At 39.1% G+C, this 27,963-nt stretch overlaps 3 protein-coding genes, 1 long non-coding RNA gene and 1 pseudogene across 4 annotated transcripts; 3 read left to right on the top strand and 2 right to left on the bottom strand.

The window, feature by feature from the left end:
- Window positions 1-1,207: 1,207 nt before the first annotated feature.
- On the bottom strand, window positions 1,208-2,486 carry LOC125476491. The gene is made up of 2 exons (XR_007257751.1): window positions 2,393-2,486; window positions 1,208-2,166 (listed from the first exon to the last, which is right to left on the bottom strand). It is a non-coding gene; the product is annotated as an uncharacterized LOC125476491 (long non-coding RNA).
- Window positions 2,487-3,174: 688 nt separating this feature from the next.
- On the top strand, window positions 3,175-7,448 carry LOC103953262 (peptidyl-prolyl cis-trans isomerase FKBP13, chloroplastic). The gene is made up of 6 exons (XM_009364998.3): window positions 3,175-3,558; window positions 3,737-3,829; window positions 4,447-4,507; window positions 4,601-4,669; window positions 4,766-5,986; window positions 7,119-7,448. The coding sequence occupies exons 1-5, from the start codon at window positions 3,175-3,177 to the stop codon at window positions 4,828-4,830; spliced, it is 672 nt and encodes a 223-aa protein (XP_009363273.1). The 3' UTR covers window positions 4,831-5,986; window positions 7,119-7,448.
- Window positions 7,449-10,952: 3,504 nt separating this feature from the next.
- Window positions 10,953-15,548, top strand: LOC103953259 (vacuolar-sorting receptor 6). The gene is made up of 13 exons (XM_048582702.1): window positions 10,953-11,471; window positions 12,335-13,027; window positions 13,115-13,203; window positions 13,342-13,411; window positions 13,552-13,635; window positions 13,766-13,842; window positions 13,945-14,026; window positions 14,122-14,204; window positions 14,368-14,431; window positions 14,585-14,713; window positions 14,843-14,946; window positions 15,057-15,174; window positions 15,254-15,548. Exons 1-12 carry the CDS (start codon window positions 11,174-11,176, stop codon window positions 15,171-15,173), a joined length of 1,890 nt encoding a protein of 629 aa, XP_048438659.1. The 5' UTR covers window positions 10,953-11,173; the 3' UTR covers window position 15,174; window positions 15,254-15,548.
- Window positions 15,549-21,843: 6,295 nt separating this feature from the next.
- On the top strand, window positions 21,844-25,918 carry LOC103953256 (pentatricopeptide repeat-containing protein At4g20090-like). Its single transcript, XM_048582703.1, is given in 5 exon segments — window positions 21,844-23,235; window positions 23,238-24,119; window positions 24,689-24,824; window positions 24,939-25,017; window positions 25,783-25,918. Coding segments are annotated over 2 exon segments (1,998 nt in total). The 5' UTR covers window positions 21,844-22,112; the 3' UTR covers window positions 24,113-24,119; window positions 24,689-24,824; window positions 24,939-25,017; window positions 25,783-25,918.
- Window positions 25,565-27,897, bottom strand: LOC103953257 (annotated as a pseudogene).
- Window positions 27,898-27,963: the final 66 nt, after the last annotated feature.

A 27,963-nucleotide genomic window follows, 5' to 3' on the forward strand; every position in this document is an offset into this window, starting at 1 on the left:
GGAACGGTGTTGGCCACCACGGGAGCGCATATGGGTAACTCTCTCCAAAAATTAAATGGAATCTTTGTAGATAGCACTAACCTTCCTTCACATATTTGATACATGAAAATGTCTTTTCCGAAAATACACGGTGTCTTGATTTTTCGGGTGGAAATTTAACAACTCAACCCAGCGGTGCCTGTTGCTTAACTGTTCAGAGATCAAAGCAATATCTTTGGAAGGCAGGGAAATTCTGTGGACTGACCATATGCATTTGTTGGCTTTGTCGGGTGCCTCTGGTAATTTCAACTCCCAAATACTGAATTGATCATCACCACTCCATGTCAGCTTACACATCCGCAGACACCCTCCACACTCACCTAGAATCCAATTATCTCCATAACATATGGCATCTGGCTCCTGAATGAAAAGATATTTAGGAATATTATCACCACTCCTAAAACTACCCCACGGATCCAACTCAAAAATATAAGCAAAATCATTAAGCTTCCAGTAAAATCTACCGCTGTGAGCAACAGCCGAATGAGAAGTAAAATTCAAAGGAAAACAACTGCGAATCCTTTGTTGGCCGCGTAACCAAGCGAACACCCTCCATTCACCCCTAGTCTCAGAAGAGATCATCTCCACATTGAACCCGTCATGATCCGATAATCCTCGCACAACCACCCACCTATACTCAACATTAGGTTGGATGATATTATAACTAGTACTGCTAAAGTCTTTCTTAGATGGGGAGTTGTTATAGCATGGATCACACATGAATCCCACTCCTACGGCTTTAGTTTCACCATTGTGGACTTGAGGGGTGAGGGGAAGAGCGCGCAATCCATTGCCTGGTGTATGGATTGCAGATGTAGTAATCACGGCAAGGAGTTTTTGTGCAGCACAAAACTAAGTCATTATATGTAGCCACCACGATCAAGTTGTGCTCTTCTTTATCTCGAAAACAAGGGAGGAAAGTCAACGGAAAATTGATCGCCTTGAACGCTGGATGCTCAGACGTAGTACAAGCTCCAAATCTGTGGTGGGTACGGGGTAATATAACTAGGGTACTTAGAATGGGCTTGTGCCGGTCAAGTTGGAGGTACAGAAAGTGGCCAACGAAATAAGAATCGGATATTAGACGAAACCAACGCTTTGACACACACTTGCATCTGAACGCAAGTTACTTGCGCTAATAAAAAGAGCGTCTGGCTCGTCGATGAAATGACATTTAGCAACATTATCACCATTACTATTAGCAATGAATGGATCCAACTCAAAAGTACATTCAGAAGTATTAGGCAACCAATAAAACTTTCTATTGTGAGCAACAGCTGAATAAGAAATGAAACCTTCAATATCAGTATGAATATTTCGCAAGTGTTTTAACTGTTGTGGGCTGCCTAACAGAGCCAATTCTCTCCATTCACCTCTAGTCTCAGAAGAGATCATCTCCACATGGTAGCCAGCATCTGACAAATTCCAAACCATTCGCACAATCGTCCACCTATACTCAGTATTAAGCTGGATGATATCAAAACTTGTACTGCTACTGTCTTCTCGAGAAGAGGAGTTGTAGTATGGATCACACATGAATCCCACTCCCAATGGTGCAACTTCACCATTGTGGACTTGTGGGGCGGGCGGAAGAAAGACTTCAGTTTTGTGCCCCCTAGCTCCACGTCGCTAAAGGCCAATATAACTAGAGTACTTAGGATGGGCTTCTGTTGAACGCTTTGGACACATAGAAAACGGCGAAGAAAAGAAGGATCGGAGATGAGACGTAAGCAACGCTTCGACACACTTTTGCACTGAAAAACAACTTTACTGCAAGGAAGTCGATAAAGGATTTCAACCAATAAAGGGTCAGGAAGATCTTGAATGCATATCATCGTGATCAACTCTGATGGTCACTTGGTCGTCACATGAGATGTTACACCACGTATCCCTAAATAAATAGTGAGTTATGTGTCTTAAAAAGTTAATAACTTAAAAATTAAAATTTTCCACCACTTGCATAAAAACACGTAGAGTATCATCCGTATTCCTATTATAACTAAAAATTTCTCCTTCCAAAGAATTCTGATGGGGTAAGATCGACACTTGGAAACATAGATTGGAGTGAAAGTCGGGGAAATTTATAGCAATGCCACTTGAACTTTTACTCGAGTTGCAAAATATCACCTGAGAGAAAAATATAGATTGCGTAAATTTTCTGTTCAAACAAGTTATGTACAGTGCGGGTGCCTCAAATTTTTATTTATTTTTTTTAACACAGAATTATATTTAAGACGCAGGGTTTCACAATTTAAAGTTCCAATCTTTCACAAACAAACCCCGGAATTTCGAAAAATACAAAACGATCGAAAGCAAATTGAAACGAAAACAATATACGGTACTCTGCACACACCTTAAACAATCTCTCAGGCCACCGGTGAACGGACGGAACTCTTGTATCCCTGGGAAGTTAGGCCAAGGAGAGAGAGAGGTAGGGGGATCGGGAGGGGCGTTGACTGAAATGAGCGTCCATATTTTAACAGATTCGGAATATCTTCATTTCTTATTTCTCCCAAGTATTTTCTCATTACCAAAAAAAAAAAAAAATGCAATGGTGTGTAGAAGAAGAAAAAGGGTATGCGGTTTTTTCGGTGTGTAATGCACATTAGGCCACGCTTGAGATGATACGATAGTGACATTCACATTGACATATAAACTTATAGAAAATTAATGTACATAGAAATTTTTGATAAGTTTGAAATACAATAGTGGTATCATCTCGAGTAAATTATAAGTTTCTTGTACTAAATATACTTTTACCCTGTAACATATATCTATCGCGTAATAACTGTGTAAACAAAAACTAATTTTAAGAGCAATGATGACGAATGTTGCAACAACTGTTCAACAGACGTGAAACGTAATTTATTCTGTCACATTTTTCAAATTCGCTATAGTTTTATCTTATAAATGATTTCATAATGCACACTATTGTTTGTTTTTGTCCCGTTATATCCAATTTGGCTAATCCTAATTGGGCTTTCCAGATAGCCACTGACAAATCCTAATTGGGACATCTTAGCCCATATGAGGTCCTACTTTGGGTTGGTCCATATAACATTCACCACAACTTTAGTGCAGAAGCCAATCTTTGTTTTATCTCTCGGTTGGTAACTGGTTGGTTCAAAATTGCAAATGAATTCCTTGGCATCTTCACTTGGCACTTGCAATCCCAGAAACTTGAAAACACCCAGCATTTTGCTCCGAAGGGATCATCTCAGCACATCAGAATCCCCAAAACTCAAAATCTTAAGCCACCCGCACAGAAGCTTATCTTCTTCTTCTTCTTCTTCTTCCCAACAACTGCAGAATAATGAGAAGCCAAATTTGTTCAGCAGAAGAGAAGCAATTGGTTTTGGCTTCTGCTTTGGGCTTCTTGATGTGCTTTTTCATCCTCAGCCCACCAAAGCAGCTGAGGGGGCAGCAGCTTGTGAGCTAACTGTGGCTCCTTCTGGCCTTGCTTTCTGTGACAAAGTTGTGGGGTATGGCCCTGAGGCTGTTCAAGGACAGCTGATTAAGGTAATTAATCAGGAATTTATTTTTCCAGATAATCAAAGCCTATTACTCGATTCTACAAACTGGGTCTTCTTGTTTATGTATTTAAATTCTTGAAGCAAACGCAATATTAAGGACTGTAATTATGATTAGGGTGTTTTTGCATGTGGGTTCTGAACAATTTTGTGAAACAAATGCACAGGCACACTATGTTGGGAAATTGGAGAATGGAAAGGTGTTTGATAGCAGCTACAATCGTGGGAAGCCCCTTACTTTTCGTGTCGGTGTTGGTGAGGTATGTCGCTAATTGTACATCTATGAGTCATATGAATGTGTTCATAATTTTCAGCAAATGTTGCGCTTAATCGCCTTGTCCAATATCAAATCAAGAAATCTGTTTTGTTTGAGCTACGAACTTGTCTAAATTTGGCGGTGTCCTGCTTTCGGAGTTTTGATTTGATAGCTCAAGAACCTTACTTGACGGTGTTTAGGGGCTTTCTTTGTGATAAATTGTTGCCTGAAAGGGAAAAAAAATGATCGAATGATTTCGGATCAAGCCCGAAATTTGGAGTACGTAATATGGATAGGAGAGGGAGCGTTGTGTTGAATTTTTAAGGAAGTAGGATAATGGAAACAATGCAGAGCAGCAGAAGGTAGTATCTTTGTGCTGTTGCCAAGGCTTAGAACCATCTCTCCTTGCGCCGAATGTGTGCAACCTTGTGCCTATAGAACGCATCAACCTTCTTGAAAGAAATCACCCCATCTTTTGCAGGGTTTAGAATTTAACTCAAACGTAATTATTTTTACGGCATTTAGTTATCACATTACTTATTGATCAGTAAGTGTCGCACACATAGCGGTTTTCTCTACCCCTAGATTGAACTGAAGTATTGTATTCTGTAAATTTCACAGGTCATCAAAGGGTGGGATCAAGGTATTCTAGGCGGTGATGGAATTCCTCCAATGCTTGCCGGTATTGTACAAAATCCACGATTACACTGTTTACTCTTGTGTTCTTACTCATATAATCGGCATCACGAAGTTGATTGTTTTTCAACTTGATTAGGGGGGAAACGCGTGTTGAAGCTTCCTCCGGAACTTGCATATGGCGGAAGAGGAGCTGGGTGTAGAGGAGGTAAGCAGTCAGCCAGTCATGTTAGGCATTTTCCATTTCATTCCCTGTGTTTGTAGTAGAACCTGATGAAGTGTAACATTCTACGGCATGGTGCAGGCTCGTGTATTATTCCACCAGATTCAGTTCTTCTGTTTGATGTGGAATTCGTAGGCAAGCCATGAGATCGAAGCGACCGAAGGGAGAGGAAGCAGACTACCAGTTGATCTTGTGAATTGGTTTTCTAGTGGTAAAATGGAAGTCCGATACTCCGTGTCTTCTTGTTCTGTGGATATCAGTAAATTCATATGAGAAGAAGAGTACGAGATTTATGGCCATTATTCACTATAAACTGCTCTATTCTCCTCCTCTTTCATTTTAGTCCTCACTAAACTGATCATCTAAGTTTATTTCGTTTTTTTTGCTCCCATCTTAAATCGGAGAAAATATGGTTTGTGACCCTAATATTGTCACTAGCCTACGCATTATAACATTGGTGAGCGACAGAGTATATATTTCATGATATAATATATGCAAGCTATAATATGTAGATGGGTGGAAATGATGTGTGGCGATGTAATGCTAGCGAGACTATTTAGTTGAATCATATTTTGTGGATTACATGATGTGGGCATCTAACTCAGATGGCAAACATCACCGTATCACCTCCATCCCCAAACTTTGGGCAACCATTACTGGAAATATTTAAGGGTATTTAAAGAATGGCATAGGGGCGTGGAAATCGATGTGTTATTGAATTGTGATTTACACACTCAAGGGACATAAATAAACACGAATCATTTTTTTCTTATTCAATCCCGAAGCTAAGAAAAAGTGGTGAAGGTGTAGGAGAAATTTTTCATTGTGTCGATCACATTGAAAAGTCTCTCGAGGTGCAGAGAAGGAAATGATTGCGAAAATCACTTCCATTTATTAATGCATTCAGGGTTAAAATTGGAATTCCAAATAACAGAATTAAAAGACCAATTCACCCCCAACCAATCAACCGAACCGATAGGACTCTACCGAACTATAAATACCAAACGTAAATACTGGTTCTGCCCTTTCGCGTTTCGCAAAACCCTAAACCCAAAAGCAAGAGAGGCGAAGGCGGTGCGGAAACAATGGCGAAGTCGATGAGATGCAAGAGAGAAAAGAGGCTGAGAGCCATTCGCAGAGAGATGGTGGAGCCCTACTACGACAAGAAAGACGAAGCTAAGCTCGCTGCCCAGGAAGCTGCCCTCGCTGCCCCTAAGCTTCCCGTACGGCCGCCTCCTAAATCCACCTCTGCTATGGAGGTCACCACCACTAACGGCGCCTCCGCCTCCACGAGCAACATGGGTATGCTCTCTTTTTGTCGATACCCGTTTTAATTTTGTGCTAAATTCAACTACCCATGTTCTAATTTGTACTTAATTTGTTGGAAATTATGTGTTTCCATCCATTTTCTTCATTTTTTCATTACCCATCTGCTAGTTTTGCTTAGATTTCTATCAATCTGCTTGCTTTTTGTGATGCCCTGCTCTTGCAATGTGCGATTTCGATACATATTGATTGAAAAAATGGTCTTTTTTATTGCCAACTCTTTAACATATATGCATCCATAGATTGACAGACAGTACACGTTTTGTGATGGAATTATTGTTTAGGTAACAACTGAAATTTTAATCAGCAACAGAGGGAAGAAAATTATAATTGGAGTGTTTTGAAAGAGTGAACTTTTCGTCGTCAAAACTACTAGAGTAGGTTTGTATTTTCGGAAGATACTATTCAAAAAGTGAGTTGTGTGCTTGGGATTCTCATTTGTAAGTGGGGACATTGTAGCTGGCTTAAACACTAGGCAGAAGCTTTTAGTATGGAACTTTCTTGGAAGTTAATTTCAGTTTACAGCGTGATTCCGATGCTTGGTTAATACGTGTTGTCTGAATTCAAAGTTGATTTTAACGTAAAATAAACAAATCGAATTAGATGGGGGCATGGGGTGCCTTGTTTCAGCAGTTTATTTCAAGCTATGTAGATTTTCATTTTCTGCATCCCTTAGTGTTGGATATCTGCTGTAACTTTAACCAACTCTTTGTCTTCGGAAAGTTTCTCAAGCGAGATAAAAGTGTAGGTCAGTTAGTGGGAATTATTGGCACCATGGGTTTGTAGCATAGGTAATTAATAATATACATTCTCTTGATCACACATTTGTCGAGCTCATTTTTCAGAAAATTTAAGTGAGTACTTTTTAGTAATGTTTAGGTTGTATTCTCGTATTCTTATTCATAAATGTAATTATATGATGCCTGCCTTTTTTATCATTATATTATGCAGGCAAGTCTTGATTTACAAAGTTTGAGTGTCCTTTTTGAGATGCATAGCAATTCGCATTGTCATTGACTTACAGTATTTTCTAGCTACTCAGCATAAATTAATTTAACTGTCCGCTATTTTCAACTTTAACCATGCTGATGTTGTATTCTTCTAATAGATGTGGACATGGATGCTGTCAACGAAAGATTAGCTGCATTGAAGCCTGCTGGTGGGGTAAGTAAGAAATCCAAAAGGGTGTTCAAGGTGGGCAAAAGAAGGCGCCACGGCAAGGGAGGAAAGGTTAAGAGGCGTCATATTTAACTCTTTGATAGAAGAACAGAATGCCCAATTTTCGCCCAGTACGATAACATTATCCTTAAGACTGTCTTGTATTCGGTTTTCCTGTTATAGATATTTGAGAGTTGTCATCCGAAAATTGTAATCGAGCACGTCATATGTTAACTTTGGATTTAAGCAAGCATTTATGGATGATCTTCTGTTGAAATTACCGTTCTTCTCTAGGAATCCAAACTGTTAATGCCATTTTGTTCTGATGCCATTCGACGGACCGGTATGCTGTAAGTGATGCCCCTTGTGTGCAAACTTTGTCATGCCGAGGTGATATGTCCTGTTTGTTTTTGTTCTTCGCCTTTTGGTTACTTGAGCTGCTCAAAACAACCTGGGGTATGGGCTTGTTTTTATTTTTCCTATACAATTTGGTTCTGGCTGTTGGACCTTTGGGTTTCGTCGGCCTTGCCTTGGCCTTTACTGTTGTTTATTGATTCTAATCTAATTTGAGCTCTGAATAACGGTTTAGTGGTATTCATCTTCACTTCTAAGCGAGAGGTCTTAAGTTCGATTCTTGATAAAGACGGATTTGAATCGTCTTATTTGCTACCCATGGTGAGACTTAGGGCTGGTTTGGTATTGATGTGCTTTGAAAAAGGTTGCTTCTGCTGTGCTGTGAGAATAAGCAGCTGTGAAATAAAGTAGCAGAGTGTTTGGTAAACTTTTTTGTAAAAGTGCTTTTGAAAAAAAAAAAAAGCAGTATTATAGTGTTTGGTAAACTTTTATGTAAAACAGATGTGAAAAAAAGCCAGTTTTTCAAAGCTGGGTTTTGCAACTTCTTGTTTTTGGCTTTTTTCACCCAAAATTGTGAAAAAAAGCTGAAGCTGAATGTTTACCAAACACAAAAACAGCTCCCAACTTTTTTTGATACTAGCTTTTTTCAGAATCACCTCAATACCAAACCAGGCCTTAGTGGATACCTTCTCCATTAGTGCAAATAGTATCGTTAATTAAAAAAAAAAAAAAGGGATATAAGCTAAATTGAGTGAAAAGAGAGAAGCACACCGCTTTAGCTTAGCAAACTGAATTACGCCGCCGATGTATACAGCCGTAGGATTTGTTGGACTGTTTGGTTTTAGTTGTGTCTAGACTAACTGGAATCAGTCAATTTTCGATGCGGACATTTTCTTATATTCTAGTCAATGTACGCTCCCATTATCTTCTACCACTTGTAGCTCTCAAGCCCCAAAAAACACCGAAAACACGTAACCCATTTTCCCAATAGGACAACGGAGATAAATTACGAGTTTGTTTTATAGCAACAGTAATTAATTGTTGTTTTAAAGTCAATCTATTCATCCGTCTAAATACTATTTTTCCTTGTTTGCTAATAAATCGACTAATTAAACTCATATTTCAATAATCAATTCGATTCTCTGATTAGATTGGAGGCAAATGCCTAAGAAAAGTTTGCTTGGATTTATCCATGATTTGTTTATTCCTTATCTTAAAAATCCCAATTCTATTTTTTAATTCTTCAACTTAATTCCACTTACGTATGCAGCTTAGAATTAGGTAAAATTTAAAAGAAAAAAAAGGAATAAACACATACAAATGTGACAAGAGAACATCGCAATCGACGATCTCACGTCCCCCCAATAGGATTATAGAATTTTGTGATTTGCGTCATGAAGTTGAAGAATGATTCTTCATGTCGAACGAGATGCATTGGGTAGTAGATTAAATTCAATAATTTTATTCTAATTGCTTTGCCCCCTTAGGCACTCACACTTGCCGCGTAAGGACATCAATTTTCCCTTTACTATTCTAGAGAAGACTTGAGATGTATACTGTTTTTAAGTCAAGTCTTCCACTTACTCTATATGTGTTCTTCTCCTTGCACAATTGACCCATTCTGCTGAGAATATGGAATTAGAGACTTGACTTACTCATAACCAAGGTTCTAAAAACGCAAAGAGGTAGATGGGCGGTGGGTTAGAGTGTAACGTCTAGGCGGATCTAAGCATACTAGACGGATTTAAGTTAATTTATTATATGTTGTATATCTAATTTCATGCTTATACTTAAAAAACACATAATTACATTGGGTTACATAAATTATAAAATAGAATGATATATAAACTATAAAATATTAGAACATAATGAAAACATAGGGAACAAACACATAATATGTGTTCATCTAAGTATTCAACAAGTCTCTTAGAATTTATTGAAAAAATAAAATGCAAAATGAAAATAATTATCTATTTTCTGTCTAAGTGAGATTCGTGTCTTAGGCAAGTCTGAGCAGGCTAAGCCAGCATCTAAGCAGGTCTAAGCACCATTTCTAATTTTCAAACGCTTAAGGATTAATCGGGACGGTGACTAGCCGTTTATATCACTCTAAAACTTAATACATCAATTTGTTTTCCTCCTCAACCTTTATTTGCCCTGCACCAGATATTCCACATACAATCAGTCAATCCCTAATCAATCGTTTTAAGGCGTGAGACATGACTTAGTTAAGCTGATCTCAAAAGTTTAAAGTAATTTTGGAAACATATTAGTGTGATTACATATCAAAACACCACCCAACATAAATTAATGGAGTTGCACCTAACATATAAAAAATTTAATCTGCATGCATCATTGTGCTTTGAATGAATATGTTAAAAAAGTCTTAACTTTGATTTTCTCATCTAAAACTAGTTTAATTAATGGGATCTCTCTCTCTCTCTCTCTCTCTCTCTCTCTCTCTCACATACATTGCTTAAATGTAAGTTCAGTTTGGAGATTCAGTTTTGAAAGGACAAAAGCTTTTTAGTTAAAAAAGTTAAATAAAAGAGGTGGGTATTTATCAGATCTTTCAATCTCACTTAGTAGATGCTATTATTTTCATTGGTCACAATATTAATCATATTTATATTTGAATTAGATACTTTTTAGCGAGGCACATCAAACGTTTGTATTTTAATGTATGAATTCTAAAATGTTGTAGGAGTTTCTCTTTTTCTTAATAAGGTTTATTTCCTAAAAAGAATTAAAAAAAAGAACACAGATTTTGGCAGTCCAAGATTTGTCGATTTTTAGAAGAGAAAGGTCATTGATTTATAGTCCCTACATGAATTATAATTATACCTACACCAATTAACTCTCTAATGAAAATTTAACAAATGGCATTACCCTATTTGTACCTTCAAAATGAAGTAATAAACCTTAAATAAACATTAATCAACACACATGTTTCTCCTATCAAGAATTAGGTAATATTAACTAACGACTTAAAATTCATTTAAAGTTTCCTTGGCTTCTCTCCTTCTCCCCCTCTCTCTTCCCTCTGCCAAGATTCCTATCAGGTAGGATGAATTTTTTTTTTTTTTTTCAACAATCGATATTATTTACATTAAGAGGAGGGGATGTGCTCAGCCTCATAATGGGCTAGCAATAATGTAATTCAAATTCGCTTTTGACGAAAATCGAACTTAACACTTACAAGTAAATATGAGGTGTCATGTTATATTATTATAGAAGTGTTACAATTTTTTTTTCAAGTATTCATCCATTTATATTATAATATGCCCTCGTATTACAAAAACACTGAAAAATCTGTCAACGTGTAGAAGTGGTTCCAATGACGCAGTCTACTATCCTTCTTCTCTCTCAACCTGTCGTTTCCTTTACGTTATAGATTGAAAGAAAAACTTAAACCCCCTTTCTACACGACAAACAATCTCTCTCTCTCTCTCTCTCTCTCTCTGTGAACCGAACCGGACCAACTAACCTTTTCTTATTTTCTAGTCCGCCCCCCCACCCGTAGACCGTTGCAAAGTCCATTGAAGGACGCATCGCCATTTTCTTCCACCTCCTCTCTACCTCTCAAACCCCAGAAACACAGAAAACCCACTTCTTATTTTCTCAAAAATACACAAACAAGTCTCTTCTCGCATGGCTTTTCTGCCAAAGTTCACAGCTTTTTTTGTGGTGGTGTTATCAGTTTTTGGGAACCATGTGCTTGCAAGGTTTGTGGTGGAGACGGAAAGCATTAAGGTTCTCTATCCAGTGAGCGTGCGCTCGAAGCACGACGGTGCTATCGGCAACTTTGGGCGGCCGAACTATGGAGGCTCCCTGGTGGGCGCTGTTGTCTATCCTGAAAAAGGGTCTTCCGGGTGTGAAGCTTTTGAGGGTGACAAGCCTTTCAAGTCGAGAAACTGTCGCTCCACCATTGTTTTACTTGATCGCGGAGGTAAATCAATCAATCATCATGTCTCTCTTCATTTATTAAATTTCAAACTCCGGGCAGGGCGGTTTGTAGTTCAAGTGATTAAGAGTATTACAGGGTCGCATGTTTGAATCCCCACTTACAATTTCGATTAGTAGGTTGACTTGAGATCATTTTCCATTATTGTTAAGAATTTGAATGATGAAGATGCAAGTTCAGCAAAGTGTGTCTAGAAATCAATTTGGTATGTGTTTGTTTTTGCATGGCTTGTTTTTATAGTTAAATTTCCTTTTTTTGTTGTGTGTTTTAAGTTTCTTTTGAAAAAGCAAATAGATTTAGCAAAAGGGCGAGAGTTATTTTTCTTGTTGGACTTGAATTTGTTTCGATTTGGTGAGTTTTCCGGCAAGGATGAGATGCGTATTTTTCCTTTTTCGGAATTCGGATGCTGTTTTGGAGATTGTGGATTTGAACTTTCTTTCGTGTGGTTGCTCTGCTTTTTCCCTTGTTCTTCCACTTTCCCTTCTATTTGGTAAAGCCGACTTATCAAAAGTCTCCTTCCAGTCCACCCACTCTATTTCTCTTTGGCTTTAGCTTACTGTTCAATAAATATTGGTTTCTTTGTATTTTGTAATTCCTCCGTGCCAAGAGGGGCAAATTCTAGTAACCAGTCTATCTGTCTCATCGCGTGATGTGAGAGATTGAGAGAAGGGGATATATTTACCTCGGTTGTATGGTAGAATCTCTCGTCAGTAGCCTTGTTTGATGATAGGTAACTTAGCATTGTTTATATTGTTTGTTAGCGACAGATTGAATTCTAAGTGGGTCTGATGTTACACAACCAATGCTATTGGAATTGTAGTTTGAACTTCGTGCTACTGCCCTTGTAGGTTGCTACTTTGCTTTGAAGGTGTGGAATGCTCAACAGGCTGGAGCTAAGGCTGTTTTAGTGGCAGACAACGTTGAAGAGCCTCTAATAACAATGGATTCCCCGGAAGAGAGCACTGATGCAGATGGTTACATAGAGAGGATTGGAATTCCATCAGCTCTGATAGAGAAAGCTTTTGGTGATAGCTTGAAGGAAGCGTTAAAGAAGAAGGAAGCTGTTGTGGTGAAACTTGACTGGAGAGAGTCCATGCCACACCCCGATCAAAGAGTTGAATACGAGTTCTGGACAAACAGCAACGATGAGTGTGGGGCTCGTTGTGATGAACAAATGACATTTGTAAAAAATTTCAAGGGTCACGCTCAGATTCTTGAGAGAGGGGGTTACACCCTCTTCACTCCACATTATATAACTTGGTTTTGTCCTAGGGCTTTCATCCTTACAACGCAGTGCAAGTCTCAATGCATAAACCATGGGAGGTATTGTGCACCGGATCCTGAGAAAGATTTGGGAGAAGGGTACCAAGGGAAGGACGTGGTATACGAGAACTTGAGGCAGCTTTGTGTGCATAGAGTTGCCAATGAGAGCGGCCGGTCATGGGTTTGGTGGGACTATGTGACAGACTTCCATATCAGATGTTCAATGAAAGAAAAGAAGTATAGCAAAGAATGCGCTGAGGATGTCATGAAATCACTTGGTAAATCGCATGTTTTGATTTCTGTGTAATGTGTACTGAAAAAATGCTTGTTTTGTGGTTTTAATAGCTTTAATCTGATTGCTGCAGATTTGCCCGTTGACAAGATAAAAAAATGTATGGGTAATCCTGAAGATGATATCGAGAATGCAGTGCTAAAAGCCGAACAAGAAATCCAGGTCAGACATACTTACTGCACATATCTTTCAAAACCACAACATTTACAAAGATGCATAAGCAAAATGGATTTGTATAATCAGCTTTTTAATTTAGCCGCAGAGTTATCTCATTTTTCCTTTTCGTTTTGTTATATTTAGGTTGGACGAGGATCTCGTGGTGATATTGCCATCTTGCCGACTTTGGTTATTAACAATGTTCAGTTTCGAGGTTTGTCACACTTTTGCCGACATTGTTTAAGCTTTTGCTAGAAACCATATATGAATTTACATTGGTTCCTTCATTTCAATTGTTGGAAACATTTAATACTAAATCAGAATCCTGAAGTTTGTTGTTTAACTGATCCGAAGGAAACTTAGAGAGAACTGCTGTGCTAAAGGCCATATGTGCTGGATTTAAGGAGACGGCTGATCCTCCTATTTGTTTGACTGGAGGTTGGTGTTCTTATTTCACTTTCCAGTCTATACTGTTTGATATCTGTTTCTTGATGATTGAATAACGTACTGATGTCTTTTTCCGTTCCTCTCCCTCCTCCCCTCACAATCGACCGTGTTATTTCAACAGACCTTGAGACAAATGAGTGCCTTGAAAGGAATGGCGGTTGTTGGCAGGACATCCAATCTAATATAACTGCTTGCAAGGTATGCAGAAAATTTACATGTAAATTCTACAGTTGAAGCCACTTAAGAAAATCTTCCTGCATTACAGATTTTAACTGCATGTTAATTGGTTCCTTCTGTCAGGACACATTTAGGGGAAGAGTTTGTGAGTGCCCTCTTGTGAACGGTGTTCAGTATAGAGGCGATGGTTATATATCTTGCCATGGTAGACCACCTCTTTATGACAATTGCAACAAATTTCTCCTCTTTATTGGAACATGTGGGTTGCAAGTCTCAAAACATTTACTTTTTTCTTGACAGCTTTTGGACCTGCAAGATGTGCTATAAACAATGGAGGTTGCTGGTCAGAATCTAAAAATGGATTGCATTTCTCAGCTTGCTCAGTTCAGTGATCTTTATCATAATCTTTCACTTCATTAGTTGTTCTCTGTGCTTCTTGAACAGATTTCTCTTGCAATTTGAAGTTCTTAGACCTCAAAACTTCGTCATGTTCTTATTTTTTTCTTATCATAATTCTTCTCTTTTTTCTTTTCGAAACCCAAACAGAATTCTGAGTTATCTGGCTGCAAATGTCCACAAGGCTTTCAAGGGGACGGTCATAAATGCGAAGGTGATTTGAGTTCCACTGTGACTAATAACTCTCAAAGATTAATTTTCTTCTTGTACACTAAATATTCAACGTTTCAAGGTTTTTTTTGAAATCCAAATATATCCGTAAATCTTGTTTTCATCCTTTCTTACATTCGTTCTTACTGTGCATCAGATATTGATGAATGCAAGGCGCAAACCGCTTGTCAGTGTGATGGTTGCAGCTGTAAGAACACTTGGGGCGGGTACAACTGCAAATGTAAGGGAGGCCAGTTGTATATGAAGGAGCAAGATACTTGTATTGGTAAGACATCACATTTGAGTCGTTATCACTAATTAATTGTTGCTCGGCACGGGGCAGCGTTGATAGTGGGAATGTTTTCCATCCTGCAAAATGTATGTCTTAAATTTTTGTTCATCCATTTAAATGCAGAGAGACGTGGATCAAGATTTGCCTGGTTTTTAACTTTCATGGTCCTTGCGGCTGTGTCAGGAGTTGGCCTAGCCGGTTACATCTTCTACAAATACAGGCTTCGAGTATGTCTAAAGATTCTCCTTTGGCGAGCTCTATATATCCGTCTTGGTTTGATTTGCATATTAATTTAGGAACTCTACCCTTGTTAATTTTTCTTTTACTTCAATCACAGTCTTACATGGACTCTGAGATCACGGCTATCATGTCGCAATACATGCCTCTGGACAGTCAGCAGGCCAGTCAAGTGCACACCGCCGACTCAGAACCTCAACGACAAGGCTCGGTATAAGGTAACTAATTCTTTGCCTTGATAAGCAGTCTTATTCCTTGTTAACAATTTGTCCTTAAAATTGTTGCTGCTATCTGTAGAAACACAAGCTAAACCACCTATTCCAGTGAAGGGGTATCCGTGAGCCGGACTGTTTGTACGCAAACGCTTCCTGTGGATACTCAACTCCATTTACTAGCACTCAGGTAAAGCAGTGAAAGCAGTGAAAGCTTCCATTCGGATACGGTATACAATAGTATAGGATGTATTTGGGAGATATCTGCTGTATGCAGGAGATTTTCTCCCCATAACACTCTTTTCTGTTTAGATAAAAGTGCTCAGATGTAAATTTCGATTTGAGATAAAACAAGGATCAATATATGAACTCATCTTATACTTGTGATTTGTCAGTCAAGGTTTTGGATTGTTTTGTATTCATGAATAACGATCATGTGCTTAGCAATTATCGTGCAAGGTAAATACCAAATTCATGAAAATTAATTGACAAGTAAAGCATGTGTGTGTGTATATATATAAAACAAAAATTTCACTTGGCAGCTATGAGTAGGCTTGTTTCATTTTTGAAGAAATCTCCTCTGTGACAACCTAGTATCCTTGATCTCAGTTAATCACTATCATTATCTCATTTCACTTTTACATAAAGATGGGGTATTGGAAGGAACTAAACATACCAGCGGAGTATCTTTGAGAAAATGTTGGGCATTTGACGCAAAACACGTTTGAGACAATCTCTAACCCATGGTAACAAGGGAAAAAATTAGAAATTATGCGAGACTTGACAAATTATGCAGCAGTCTACATATAAGTTGTATAAAAACTTTCATTTCTGAGATGGAGCAGAAACTGATCTGACCGTGTTTGTGAAAATGAAAAAATAGTATCTTGGTTCAAGCCTCCCTGGCCGCGTTTGCAAAAATGAAAATTAGCATCTTGGATCAAACCTCCTAGATTTATCTTTGAGGAAATGTTGGGTATCCGACACAAAAGCACTTTTGCGACAATCTCTAGTCCATGCCAACGAAGGTGGGAAAAATTAGATATTATGCGAGACTTTACAGATTTGCAGCAGTCTACAGATAAGTTGCATAAAAACTTTTGAGGTAGAGTAGAAACCTAATCACGTTTGCAAAAAAAAAAGAAAAAAAAAAGGGACCTTGGATAACCTCTCAAATGATATGTGGTTTGATCAAGATCCTACTGTTAGAGGCAGAGCTAAATTGACCTGATCGCGTTTGCGAAAATAAAAGAATAGGACCTTGGATCAAACCTCCCAAATGGTGGGGCAACTTGTTTGCATTATGATACAAACATTTCGGACACAAGTGATTGAGTTTAAACTGTTTTAGTTGGATAAAAAAAGATGTGCAGCAAAATATAAAACAAACTAGAGCATATGAGCACACAGAAAGTGTGTAAGAAATTTTTTATTTTTGTTTTTGAAATAGAAAGAGAGAGGAAGAGAATGATAGAGAATGTGGGAGTGAGTATTTTATTATTATTTTTTTAAATTTTTGGTTAGTTTTCTTTTATTCTTCTTTATTTATCAACTTCCTCGATATGTACATACTGTTTCTTCTCAAACTGAAACCGACTTGAGAGGAATGCAAAAATGACAATGAAATCAGTTCAGAAACCATTGCAAATCCTCTCCCGTGCCTCAAAATTCACAACCACCCCGCTCTCATTTTCCATCTCCTCTTCAGCTTCTGAGTCAATCACTGCACCAAAACCAACCAAACAACCCCAACCTGAAAGCCTAACCCAAGAAGATCTCACAAAGATCAACCTCCTCCTCCCGCGCCTCTGCCTCTTGAACCACCTCGACACGGCGACCCATCTCGCCATCACTGCCCTGCTCGCAAACCCACCTCTCGAATCCGTCTCTCTCTCCGTCCTCATCCACTCCTTCACTTCCCAACCCGACCTGGCCCGACCCATGTCGCTTTTGACCCGCCTCAGACACAACCCGCCTTCGCATCCCCACCTTACGCCCATCGCAACCATGCTCATTGCCTCATACTTCAAGAGAAACAGACCCAGAGAGGCATTCAAGATGTTCAGCTGGTTGGTGAGGCCAGGGTCCCAGTGTGTGCTCGATGAGAGAGTTTGTGAGGTTTTGGTTAATGGGTTTTGTAGGAAAGGGATGGTTTGGGAGGGTTTGAAGGTTTTGAGGGCAATGCTGGGTGCAAATATCGTGCCGGGAGGCGGTGTGAGGAAGTGGGTTTATAGGGGGTTGTTGAGGGAGGCTAGGATTAAGGAGGCAGTGGAGTTGAATGAGGCTTTGGGGTGTGTTGGGGTTGGGGCGAATGGCGATGAATCAGAGGGCGTGAAGAAGGTTTTGGCTTTGTTAGATCACATGCTTTTCAATTGGACAGACTAAATCAGGTAAAGATTTCTGGATTACTGTACCGAGTAGCATTTTTAGCTGAAAGGGTTCTGCTTTTGTGCCTAAACTGCTATCTTGGAGTATTACCTTTGTTCTGTCTTCCATTTGGTAGAATGATGTTGTTATATAGTACTATAACAACATCTGTACGTTCACATACGAACTATGCAAACAGAGCCTTTTTCTGTGAGATTTTAGCAACTGTGTAGATGCAAATATCAATTCTTTTCGTAGGTAGCAGAGTAGGCACCCTCAGTAACTCGGAAAATTGTGATTGTGTGTGCGCGTCGCAAGTTAATTACTCAAAATGAAGTATTTTTATTTTCGTGCATTATATGGAGCTGAAGTAAATGTGTGATCTTGAGTTATAGTGACTTAAAGTTAGTGACTTGGAATTATGTTCTCCTCCAATGTCCTACATTTGTTATGTGGTTCACATATTTTATCGTTGACGTTATCCTTTGCTTCCCCCAAGGATACATCTTTCCCATCTGGATAACTGATTTTTTAAATGCCAAACGATCAACAGCATCATGCGATCCATTTGTGCTTCGCAATAGTTGCAAAGGACTGATAATCCTTGCCTCTGTGGGGTTGGACTCTGTTTTGATTGTTTTCTCAAGCTGCAGTAGAATTGGGCTAGTTTGGTATTGATGTGCTTTGAAAAAAAAACTGCTTCTGCTGTGCTGTGAGAATAAGCTCATTTTTGTTGCTTCATGTTTTCAGCTTTTTTTCACCCAAAACTATGAAAATAAGCTGTTTTTAAGTGTTTGCCAAACACTTTTTTGAGCTTAGCTTTTTTTGATACCCACGTTTTATAAAAGCACCTCAGTACCAAACCAGTACTTGATAGTTGGTACCATCTTGCTTGATTTCAAGTAAAGACTTCTAATTCTATCGCTTATATAAAGTATCTTTATGTTGGAGATGTGTTCTGTTCGAATCTCTAAACTGAACAGTGCATCCATAACCTCTAGGTCTGTATCATGCCTGACCTTCTATGCTAGTGGTATGCAATGGTGAGTTGTGTCATAACTGTTTAATAAGTTGCACGTGAGCAACAAGTCTCATTTACCCCTTCAGTCTCAACTGCGTGTGTTTGATCTTTGCATCGATACTAATATTTCTAAAACTGGCTTTTGAGGAGTAAGGCGTGGCGTTTTTGTGGAGATTGTTGCTTCTTGCGTTCACGACGGTAGCAATAGCAAGATTCTTGAGGAGCTCTTGTATCTGCCGGTGCAGTTGCATTGCACAGCCGAAGACTTCCAGAGCTGCAAACTCGGTCCTGCATCTTGCACAGGGTCTGTCCGTTCAAATTCCATTTTCATCTTCTGTTTTAGAAAGCAGTCGAGCAGAAAGCATTGCCCCGTTGTCCGCCATAGAAATGGTGTTTACTGCTTGGTACCAGCATGGTAGAAGAATGGCGTTGAGATGTGAAGAAATCACCGATTTCATCTTGCCGAAGGCGCAGTAGGTTTGAGTGGCACTGCGGCCGAGTTGGTCTAATATTAGTTGTGCGATATCAAAGACTAAATAGATTGCCTTAGGTCCTAGGAGTAGGATGCATGTCACTGTAATTTTTTGTTGTTTTGCTTGATCCTTCAAACATGAAATTCGAATGATGTGTTTGTGATATTTGCCAATATGGCACAGGAAAATTAATGACTTCTTAGTACTACATTTTGAGTTTGCCCCTGAACTTTCAATTTTATTTTTAGCCTTGTAATATTTTAAAACGTTTCCATTTGCGCATACTGATAATCTGTTAAATTTTCTGTCAAATTAAGGGTTATTTCTGCTTATTTAAGTTAAAACCAACCGAAAATGGTATGAATTTAAAGACTCGGAGGGCAAATGGGTATGTTCCAAAAGATTGGGGACTTAGAACCAAATTGGAAAAATAAAATTACAAAATTACAAAATAAATTCAGACCAGAAGGAAAACAGAACAAAGATGGCTAAGGTAAAAAGATTAAAAAAAAAAAAAAAAAAAAAGCGCAAAAGACGTCTTTTCTCGTACTCCTGCGGTTAAAAGTTAAAACACGAGAACAGAGGAGAGTGTCAAAGTGTTTTTTCACTCACTTCAAACACTCACTCTTGTTCCTGCTGCTGCTATCAAGTACGTCGTTGGAGTTTCAATCCTAAATCTCTGTCGTCTCCAATGGCCACTTCTCTTCCTCTTCATCAGCCCTCCCACTGCCTCATCTCCAAACCACAGGTCCTCATCTCTCTCTCCCTCTCCCTCTCTTATTTTTCAACATTAATTTTCTGTGTCATTAATTTTGAAGTGTATGTGAAGAAGCAGCTGAAAGGCTACAACAACGGATGCTCCCCAAGCCCAGAAACTATTTCCCCACAAAAGACACAGAGAAAGGCGTTCGCTTCCAACCCATTAAAGCCAAAGCTGCCACTGAGGCTCCTCCATTTTCTCTCCTTCAGCCTCCACAAGCTGAGGACTCTCCCTCTGAGGTAATTCACCCAACTCTGAGGTAATCAATACCGGGGTGACTGAGGCTAGGGCGAGGATATTCAGGCACGTAATTAACCCAACGGGCCAGAGATCTGCCCATAAGATTCTGCGCAAGAAGTTGATCGGTGAGAAAGTTGCCCAGTGGTACCCGTATGACATCAAGAAAGATGACCCCCGAATCATGGCTATGGAAGAACAAGAGTACTCTCTCTCCCCCTCCCTCTCTCTAATGTCTACTAAACATCTGTTTTTATGTTTTACTGTTTTATTCTTCAATGTACAGCTGTGATTTCGGTAACAGACCATGGTATTATTTATGAATATTTGCATTATGGCATGTCATGCATTACAGCACTACCGTATTTTGTTTATGAGCTAACAGAAGACACGACCGCACTTAGTGGGATAAGGCTTGGTTGTTGTTGTTGTAGCATGGAAGCAGGTATTATAGTGTTATGTACAGTTTCATAGTTAGATGCTCTGTACAGTTGAGTGAGCAACTCATGCATATTTCATAGGCAACTGAGTGCTTATTACCAAAAATAAGAACTGCTTCTTTTGCTGCCTTGCGTTCGAGTGTTGCAACCTAGCTTTTGATCGATGTATTTCATCTTTGTTCTGCATGAACTTAACGGAATGTAACTTGTGCCGATTTCATGATTTGTATAATAACAACTGTTAGTAACTTTTGGTGACTAACAGTCCTGATGATTCTCTACTTGGTGTCTTTGTAGGCGCTTACCCAAGCTTGAAATGTTGAAGCGTCGTGGAAAAGGACCACCGAAGAAGGGTCAAGGAAGGCGCGCTGCCAAGCGTAACAAAAAGTAGTACTTCAACATGTTGGGTTTAGTTCTTGAGTAGTGTTTTGGATAAGAAGACTACTAGTATTTGGATACAAGATCCAATTTGTTCCTAAGATTCTGTTTCAAGATCCATTTCGTTTTTCTGATACAAGAAGATTTCAGAATTCAACTCGTTTTCGTTTGTCAACGATACTGAAGCAATGAATTTGGTAGTGAAACCATGTGCTGGTGATCTATTAGTATTTCTCAAATTCTTCTTCTCGTTCTTCCTTTTCCCTTGTCTTGGTTGTTTAAGTTGATCCTCATGTCCTCCACCATTGCCTTGCACTGAAGCTCGGCCGCTTGCCCGGCATCCCCATCATTCACATATTCTATGATTTGATGTGGAGGCAGAGCGCCGGCTCCAATCTTGTACCGAACGCGGCCGCTACCAGCGGCTTTCACGTCTTTCAGATACTATGATCTAACGGTTCCGCATGTCATTGCCATTTTTTGGTCCTCTGGGGTGTAACCTTACCAAAGGCATTATTCAGCTAACTAAGGTTTTGAAATGGACGTTTTGAAATTCTATTAATTTACACCTTTTGGATGTTTGAACGTCTAAATATTTATTAAGTTTATGAGTTTTTTGGTCAATGTAGTGCAAATGTAGCTTACACGTCATTGAAGTTATGCTTTCATGCTCAACACATCATCGATTTAATGAACATTCAAATAATTCATTAGACAAATATATAAATTGTGCAATTTCAAAACTTCAAATATCCATTAAGTTTATAAGGTTTTTAGTTAATGTAATGCAAACGTATCTTACATGTCATTGGAATTACGAGTTTTATGCATATCATCTCATCGATTTGATAAACATTCAAATAATTCATGAGAAAAAAATGTATATATTGATACAAATTTAAAAATCTTAGGTGGAAATAATATGAGAAAAATTGAAAACGAAGCCCAATTTGAAAATCACCCAAACATGGAGGTGTCAAATGTAAACTTCCTTTTGTTTTGTATTTTGAGCTGCTTGTAAAAACCGGCGTCTTCTTCCAACCAACCAGAACTTCTTCATCTTACCTTCCTTCTTTCTGCTGCTCTGGTTTAAAGGACTGTGATATTCTGAGTTCGAAACCACTCAGCGAGTTCACTCAGAGAGTTCGTCTCTCTCTGATACGCCAAAAACCCATCGAAACCCAGTATTTTGATTCCGATATCTCTCAACCAATTTGGAGTTTTATGCAGGCTTCTATCCAAAACGCAGAAAAAACCCTTCTAATCCCATGCCAAAATGCTCAACCTACTACTCGAAGCTCCTCGGCTGCTCAATCCCACATGGCGTTCAGAAGCCGAGTCTCTATCCAATACCGCCATGTGAGTTGTTAACTTCTTCACTTCTCTCTCACTTTTCAGTTCTTGCAATTCCATCGAACCAAGCCCTCGAAGCTGAACCTATAAATAATGATGAAGCCCAGCCCCCAATTTCTGATGAAATGTTCAGGAAAGGTGCCAAATTGGGTTCTTACAGATCGGGTGATTCCACATTCTATTCACTCATTGAGAATTACGCGAATTCGGGCGATTTTAGGTCCCTGGAGCAGGTTTTGGATCGAATGAAGCGCGAAAGGCGGGTTTTTATTGAGAAGAGTTTTATTCTGATGTTTAGAGCTTATGGAAAAGCGCATTTACCCAATAAAGCTGTAGAATTGTTTTATAGAATGGTGGATGAATTTCAGTGTAGACGAACTGTTAAGTCATTTAATTCGGTTCTTAATGTTATTATACAGGAGGGTCATTATTCTCATGCTTTAGAATTTTATTCCCGTGTTGTTGGTACCACAAACATAAACATTTCGCCCAATGTACTGAGTTATAATTTGATCATCAAGGCCATGTGTAAGTTTGGATTGGTTGATAAAGCGGTCGAAATGTTTAGAGAAATGCCGAGTAGGAATTGCACTCCTGATGTGTTCACGTATTGTACATTGATGGATGGGTTATGCAAGGAGAATAGGATTGACGAGGCGGTCTTTTTGTTGGATGAGATGCAAATTGAGGGGTGCTTGCCAAGTCCTATGACGTTTAATGTGTTAATTAACGCATTGTGCAAGAAGGGTGACTTGGCCCGTGCTGCGAAACTTGTTGATAATATGTTTCTCAAAGGCAGTATTCCAAATGAAGTCACTTATAACACCCTTATTCATGGTTTATGTCTCAAGGGTAAGTTAGACAAAGCAGTTAGTCTTTTGGATCGAATGATTTCAAATAAATGTGTGCCTAATGATGTGACGTATGGAACACTCATCAATGGACTTGTTAAGCAAGGACGAGCAGTTGATGGGGCTCGAGTGTTGATCTCTATGGAGGAAAGAGGGCGTCATGCAAATGAGTATATATATTCAGTCCTTGTAGTGGACTGTTCAAGGAGGGAAAATTTGATGATGCGATGGCATTGTGGAAGGAGATGATGGAGAAGGGATGTAAACCCAACACCGTTGTCTATAGTGCTCTCATAGATGGCCTTTGTCGAGAAGGAAAACCAGATGAAGCCAAGGAAGTATTCTGTGAGATGATGAGTAATGGTTGCTTGCCCAATTCCTTCACTTATAGCTCCTTAATGAGGGGGTTCTTTCAGACGGGTCAGAGTAAAAAAGCCATTCTTTTATGGAATGAAATGGAAAACAAGAATTTTATGCGTAATGAGGTCTGTTACAGTGTCCTAATTCATGGGTTATGCAAGGATGGGCAACTCAAAGAGGCCCTGATGGCGTGGCAGAAGATGTTGGGAAGTGGGCATAAACCTGATGTTGTGGCTTATAGTTCGATGATTCATGGCCTTTGCAATGATGGTTTGGTTGAGCAGGGTTTGAAACTTTTCAATGAAATGCTTTCTCAGGAGCCTGAATGTCAACCAGATGTTATCACTTATAACATACTTTTCGATGCCATCTGCAAGCAGAGTAATATCTCCCTTGCCATTGATATTTTAAATAGAATGATGGATAGGGGTTGTGATCCCGATTTGGTTACGTGTGACATCTTCCTGAGAACTTTGAGAGAAAAACTCAACCCGCCTCAAGATGGAAGGGAGTTCCTAAATGAGCTTGTGGTCCGGCTGTTAAAGCAGCAGAGGATAGTAGGTGCTTCCCAGATTGTAGAAGTAATGCTGAAAAAATATTTGCCACCCAAAGCCTCTGTTTGGACAAAAGTTGTGCAAGAACTTTGCAAACCTAAGAAGGCTAGAGCAGCCATTGACAAATGTTGGAACAACCTATATTGCTAGTCTTAAAGTAAGGCTTTTATTTTTTTCTCATCAAAGCTTGGTTAGACTGTGACTGGAACTATTTCTTTCTTTCTTAGGTTGTCACAGCTAGGTATTAAACTCTTAAGAGTAAAAAACAGGAGGTGATGTCTTTTCATTTCATATCTCCCATATTTTCTAACATACTAAAATATAATCTTTAATGGCGTGCAGTCTGCTTGCCTTTATATAGTTGGCTGTCTACCCTGTAACTTTGAAGATTGTTGATAATACAAATTTGTCTTTGGATATAATGGCACATAGTAAGCCGTGGAATGGAAAATCAATGTTAGTTTCTGCTGCATAGAGTAGTGTTACTTTAGTATCTGTGATTGTTTTCTAACCTATTTTGCATATTCGGTTCGCATATTTTAGTTTCTGTCCATTGTTTTGGAGGTGGAAACCATCTATATGAAATAATGAGGCTAACTTTTGGTTGAAGGATTAATAATGCATATGTGATCCTGCCTTTCTTAGGTACTTAGAATTACTACCATTGGCATTATCTGCTTTACATTTCTACCAATTTGTTCTTATATGAAACTTCTGAAAAAGTAGATTGCTTGATGGTCTCTTACAGTCGGCAACCTTGCAAATAGTGATGTTTGGACATCTGTTTTATGAAATGTGCAAAACAGGCTGCCTCATTTTTATTCCCCTAAGCAGCATATGTTAAATCTGCAGATGAGCAAAGGTACTTGACTGAAACTATACGAACTGCAATCAAATCTCTTATTAGCTGTTTGTTTCTTCTTTTTTTTTGTTTAGAAAATACTATCAACTAAAATTTAATTTTTCTTGGTTCTAGGTTGGTGCAGGTCCTGGGGCAATAAGCTTGTTGGAGAATATTGAAATGTCTGTTGGTAAAAGGGTGAATTTGTAGTCAGGTACAGACTTGAAGACTGATCTCTTATCTTATGCTTGACATGTTATGGTCATCTATTTTCTTGAACTTTGAATTACTCGTATTTTTCTTCACTTTTTCCATTTTGTGTCTAAGACTAGATAGCTATTAATGCATTAATGCTAAAAGGGTGAAACAACTTTGTTATTTGACACCCATTCTAACAGTGGTTATCACGAAATCGCCCCTACAACTTTTACTAGCATAACGAATTTTTATTATCTATTTGCATTGTAGTGACACTGTTGGGTTAGTGGTGAAATGTGTCTGGGAATTAACTTTCTCTTACTATTTTGTACCGCTTTCATTGCTGAGAAGACTGAGTACAAGTTAACAACAAACTTTAACTGAGACTATTGTAGATTGCATATTGCAAAACAAAATATCCAGATAGCTATTTATTTTGGTTTGCCTTCTTTCTTCCGACTGTGGCAAGGATGCTATGAACCCAGCCTTCTATATTTTAACTTTTGTACGCAGATTAATGCATTTGATAATAATTTTCATATGTTCAGCTTGCATTCTATTTCCAGCATTATTCTGACATTCGATACTCGTTTATTAGGAATCATCACATTGCTGCAAGTAATATAGTTTTGTTTACTGTTACACTAAGAACAATTTGTGCTCGGAACACGTTGCTTCATAATATGAAAAGAAACTAAAGAATCATTCATAAAAACATTCAGAGAGTACTATGATTTCAAGGTTCTGCCTTTTCTCTGATATTGCTGCCATTGACTTTCAGGGATTCCGCATGTCTTGCTTATGGGCCGTATCATAATTTGCATGCAGACCAAAGAAGACGTAGTAAATAAGCATGATTACAGTGCAGATTCCAAATCTTTCAAAAGCTTTAGGATCCAAAGATCCCATAAGAAAGATGTTTGTTGCAATTGACAAGGATGGCAACCAAGGAACCAGCGGAACTGCCCAAACTTTTGGTGACCTCTGTTGAGGTAAAAACACTGCCATCGCCAAAGTACCAAAAAACCAAAGAGGAACTGTCACGACATAACCAACCCGACCATTGGGATTCAGTCCCCAGTAAGCTGAAGTACCCATTGAGGAAGCAATAATGATCAGCAAGAAAATGACTAGCTTCAAGAGGTGCTGTTGTGGGGTGATTTCTCTCACGTAGTACCTCCTCACTAGAAGTGCAACCGCCATCATCATGAAGATAAAGAGCATGCTCACTGATAACAGGCTCGCCAAGATATCCAAGCTCGTAAAGAAAGCAATGCAGCCACTTGAAATGGCAATCAAAACTGTAGCGTTTATGGGGGTTCCTGTCTTTGGATGAACAAGAGCAAACCATGGTGGAATCATGTGGGCTCGTGCAATATGAGTGATATACCGTGCCTGCCCAAGTGTCCCAACCAGAAGAACAGTGGGCATTCCCTTGAGGGCACCCAGAGCTACCAGGTACTTGGCCCATGTCATGCCCACACTTTGAAATGCTACAGCGTACGCCGCATTGGGGTCTATTTCTGTGTATTTCTGCATCATAGGTAGAAAAAGTGCCATTAAACAATATACGACAGTGATGATTGTCATTGATCCAAGCAATCCTAGCGGTATGTCTCTGGATGGATTTTTTGTTTCTTCAGCCATGGTGGCGATATTGTCAAATCCTACATAAGCAAAGTAAACAATTGCAGCTGCTTGAAAGACTCCTTTGGCCCCAAAGGGAAAAAAAGGCTTCAAATTTGATGGCTTGGTGTTGAGAAACGATGCAATTATCACAAATAAAACTATAACAATATTGACTGCAGATGGTATCCAGTTTAAGAAAGAGGTCTTCCTTGTGCTGATCATTGCAATTGTTGCAGCTATTGCCAATACAGCACCAGCAATTGGGTCCAGCAGATTGAAACCCGCCGCCAGATTTGTGTGGATGCGTAATGAGTTGGAGGGACAATTCAAGAGAGATGTGAAGTAGGAAGTCCATGCTCTAGCAGCTACTGCACTTATGACAATGCTCTCAAGAAGTATGTTTCCTGCTGTTATGAATGCAACAAAGTCCCCCAATTCTATCCGCAGGTAAGCAAAAACTCCACCAGCCATGGGGTTCTTTTGAAAATTCTGTGTAGCGGAAGACAGAGAGCATTGCTGAGAGACCGGAAGCAACATAGGACAAGACAATAGCTGGTCCAGCATGTCTCTGAGTTTCTAGGCCAGTAAGCACAAAGATGCCTGCACCAATGACCGAACCAAACCCAAACCACATGAGATCCGACCAAGTAAGCCGGCGCTTCATGTCGTTCTCACTTTGTTTCCGAAGTTCCCCAATCTCATCGTTATCATTTGATCTGCTGAGGAGACGGTTCTTGAACCTGTGGCCTGTTTGTAACAGGGCCGTTCGGTATGTACTCCAATTCTGAAAGGATTCTTCTGGTAGGAAATCTTGTTTGCTGCATCTCCAGTAACTTCTTTGCTGGACGTCTTCACCCCCCACTTCCATGGAACCCATTACTCTATTTTTCCCCGTATTTTTCCTTAACACTCAAGGCACTGTGATATTTTTGAGTGCTGTCCTTGTATCCTTCCTTAACAATTTTAAGGTTAGTGAGAAAGTCCCAAGAGTTTTAAGCTTGTCTCCTACTTCTTGGATTGTTTCTTCAATTATTGATATGCATAACTCTTGACGTTTACCTTTTTTTTTTTTTTTCTGTACAAACGAGAGTGAGGGACGGCTAAATTGAACCCATGATCTCGTGTGCAGTGATAAACGCTCGTAACCAATTGGGTTACCAGTCTCTTGCATAACTGTTGATTGAAAGTGACTGAAATGATGCAGGTGGGGCTGGTTTTTTGGGATTGTTTGTTGATATGACTTGTCATATTTGATACGCGTTTTGTTCTGAAAACTGCATTTTGTGTTGAATAATGTTTGCATATTGTCATTTAACCTGAAGATTGCACTGCT

The sequence above is a fragment of a genome, unplaced genomic scaffold (genome assembly GCF_019419815.1).
Source record: "Pyrus x bretschneideri cultivar Hongxiangsu unplaced genomic scaffold, Pyrus_bretschneideri_v1 Contig19, whole genome shotgun sequence".
In the NCBI taxonomy this organism is placed as follows: Eukaryota; Viridiplantae; Streptophyta; class Magnoliopsida; order Rosales; family Rosaceae; genus Pyrus; species Pyrus x bretschneideri.

What these genes read in the sequence shown, in the direction of transcription:
- LOC103953259 (XM_048582702.1), top strand. Translation starts at nt 11,174, where the DNA reads ATGGCTTTTCTGCCAAAGTTCACAGCTTTTTTTGTGGTGGTGTTATCA. An exon ending in GGATGTCATGAAATCACTTG is followed by an intron (nt 13,028 to 13,114) that starts GTAAATCGCATG and finishes TGATTGCTGCAG; the next exon opens with ATTTGCCCGTTGACAAGATA. An exon ending in GGAGCAAGATACTTGTATTG is followed by an intron (nt 14,714 to 14,842) that starts GTAAGACATCAC and finishes ATTTAAATGCAG; the next exon opens with AGAGACGTGGATCAAGATTT.
- LOC103953262 (XM_009364998.3), top strand. Translation starts at nt 3,175, where the DNA reads ATGAATTCCTTGGCATCTTCACTTGGCACTTGCAATCCCAGAAACTTG. An exon ending in TTCAAGGACAGCTGATTAAG is followed by an intron (nt 3,559 to 3,736) that starts GTAATTAATCAG and finishes ACAAATGCACAG; the next exon opens with GCACACTATGTTGGGAAATT. An exon ending in AGGAGCTGGGTGTAGAGGAG is followed by an intron (nt 4,670 to 4,765) that starts GTAAGCAGTCAG and finishes GGCATGGTGCAG; the next exon opens with GCTCGTGTATTATTCCACCA.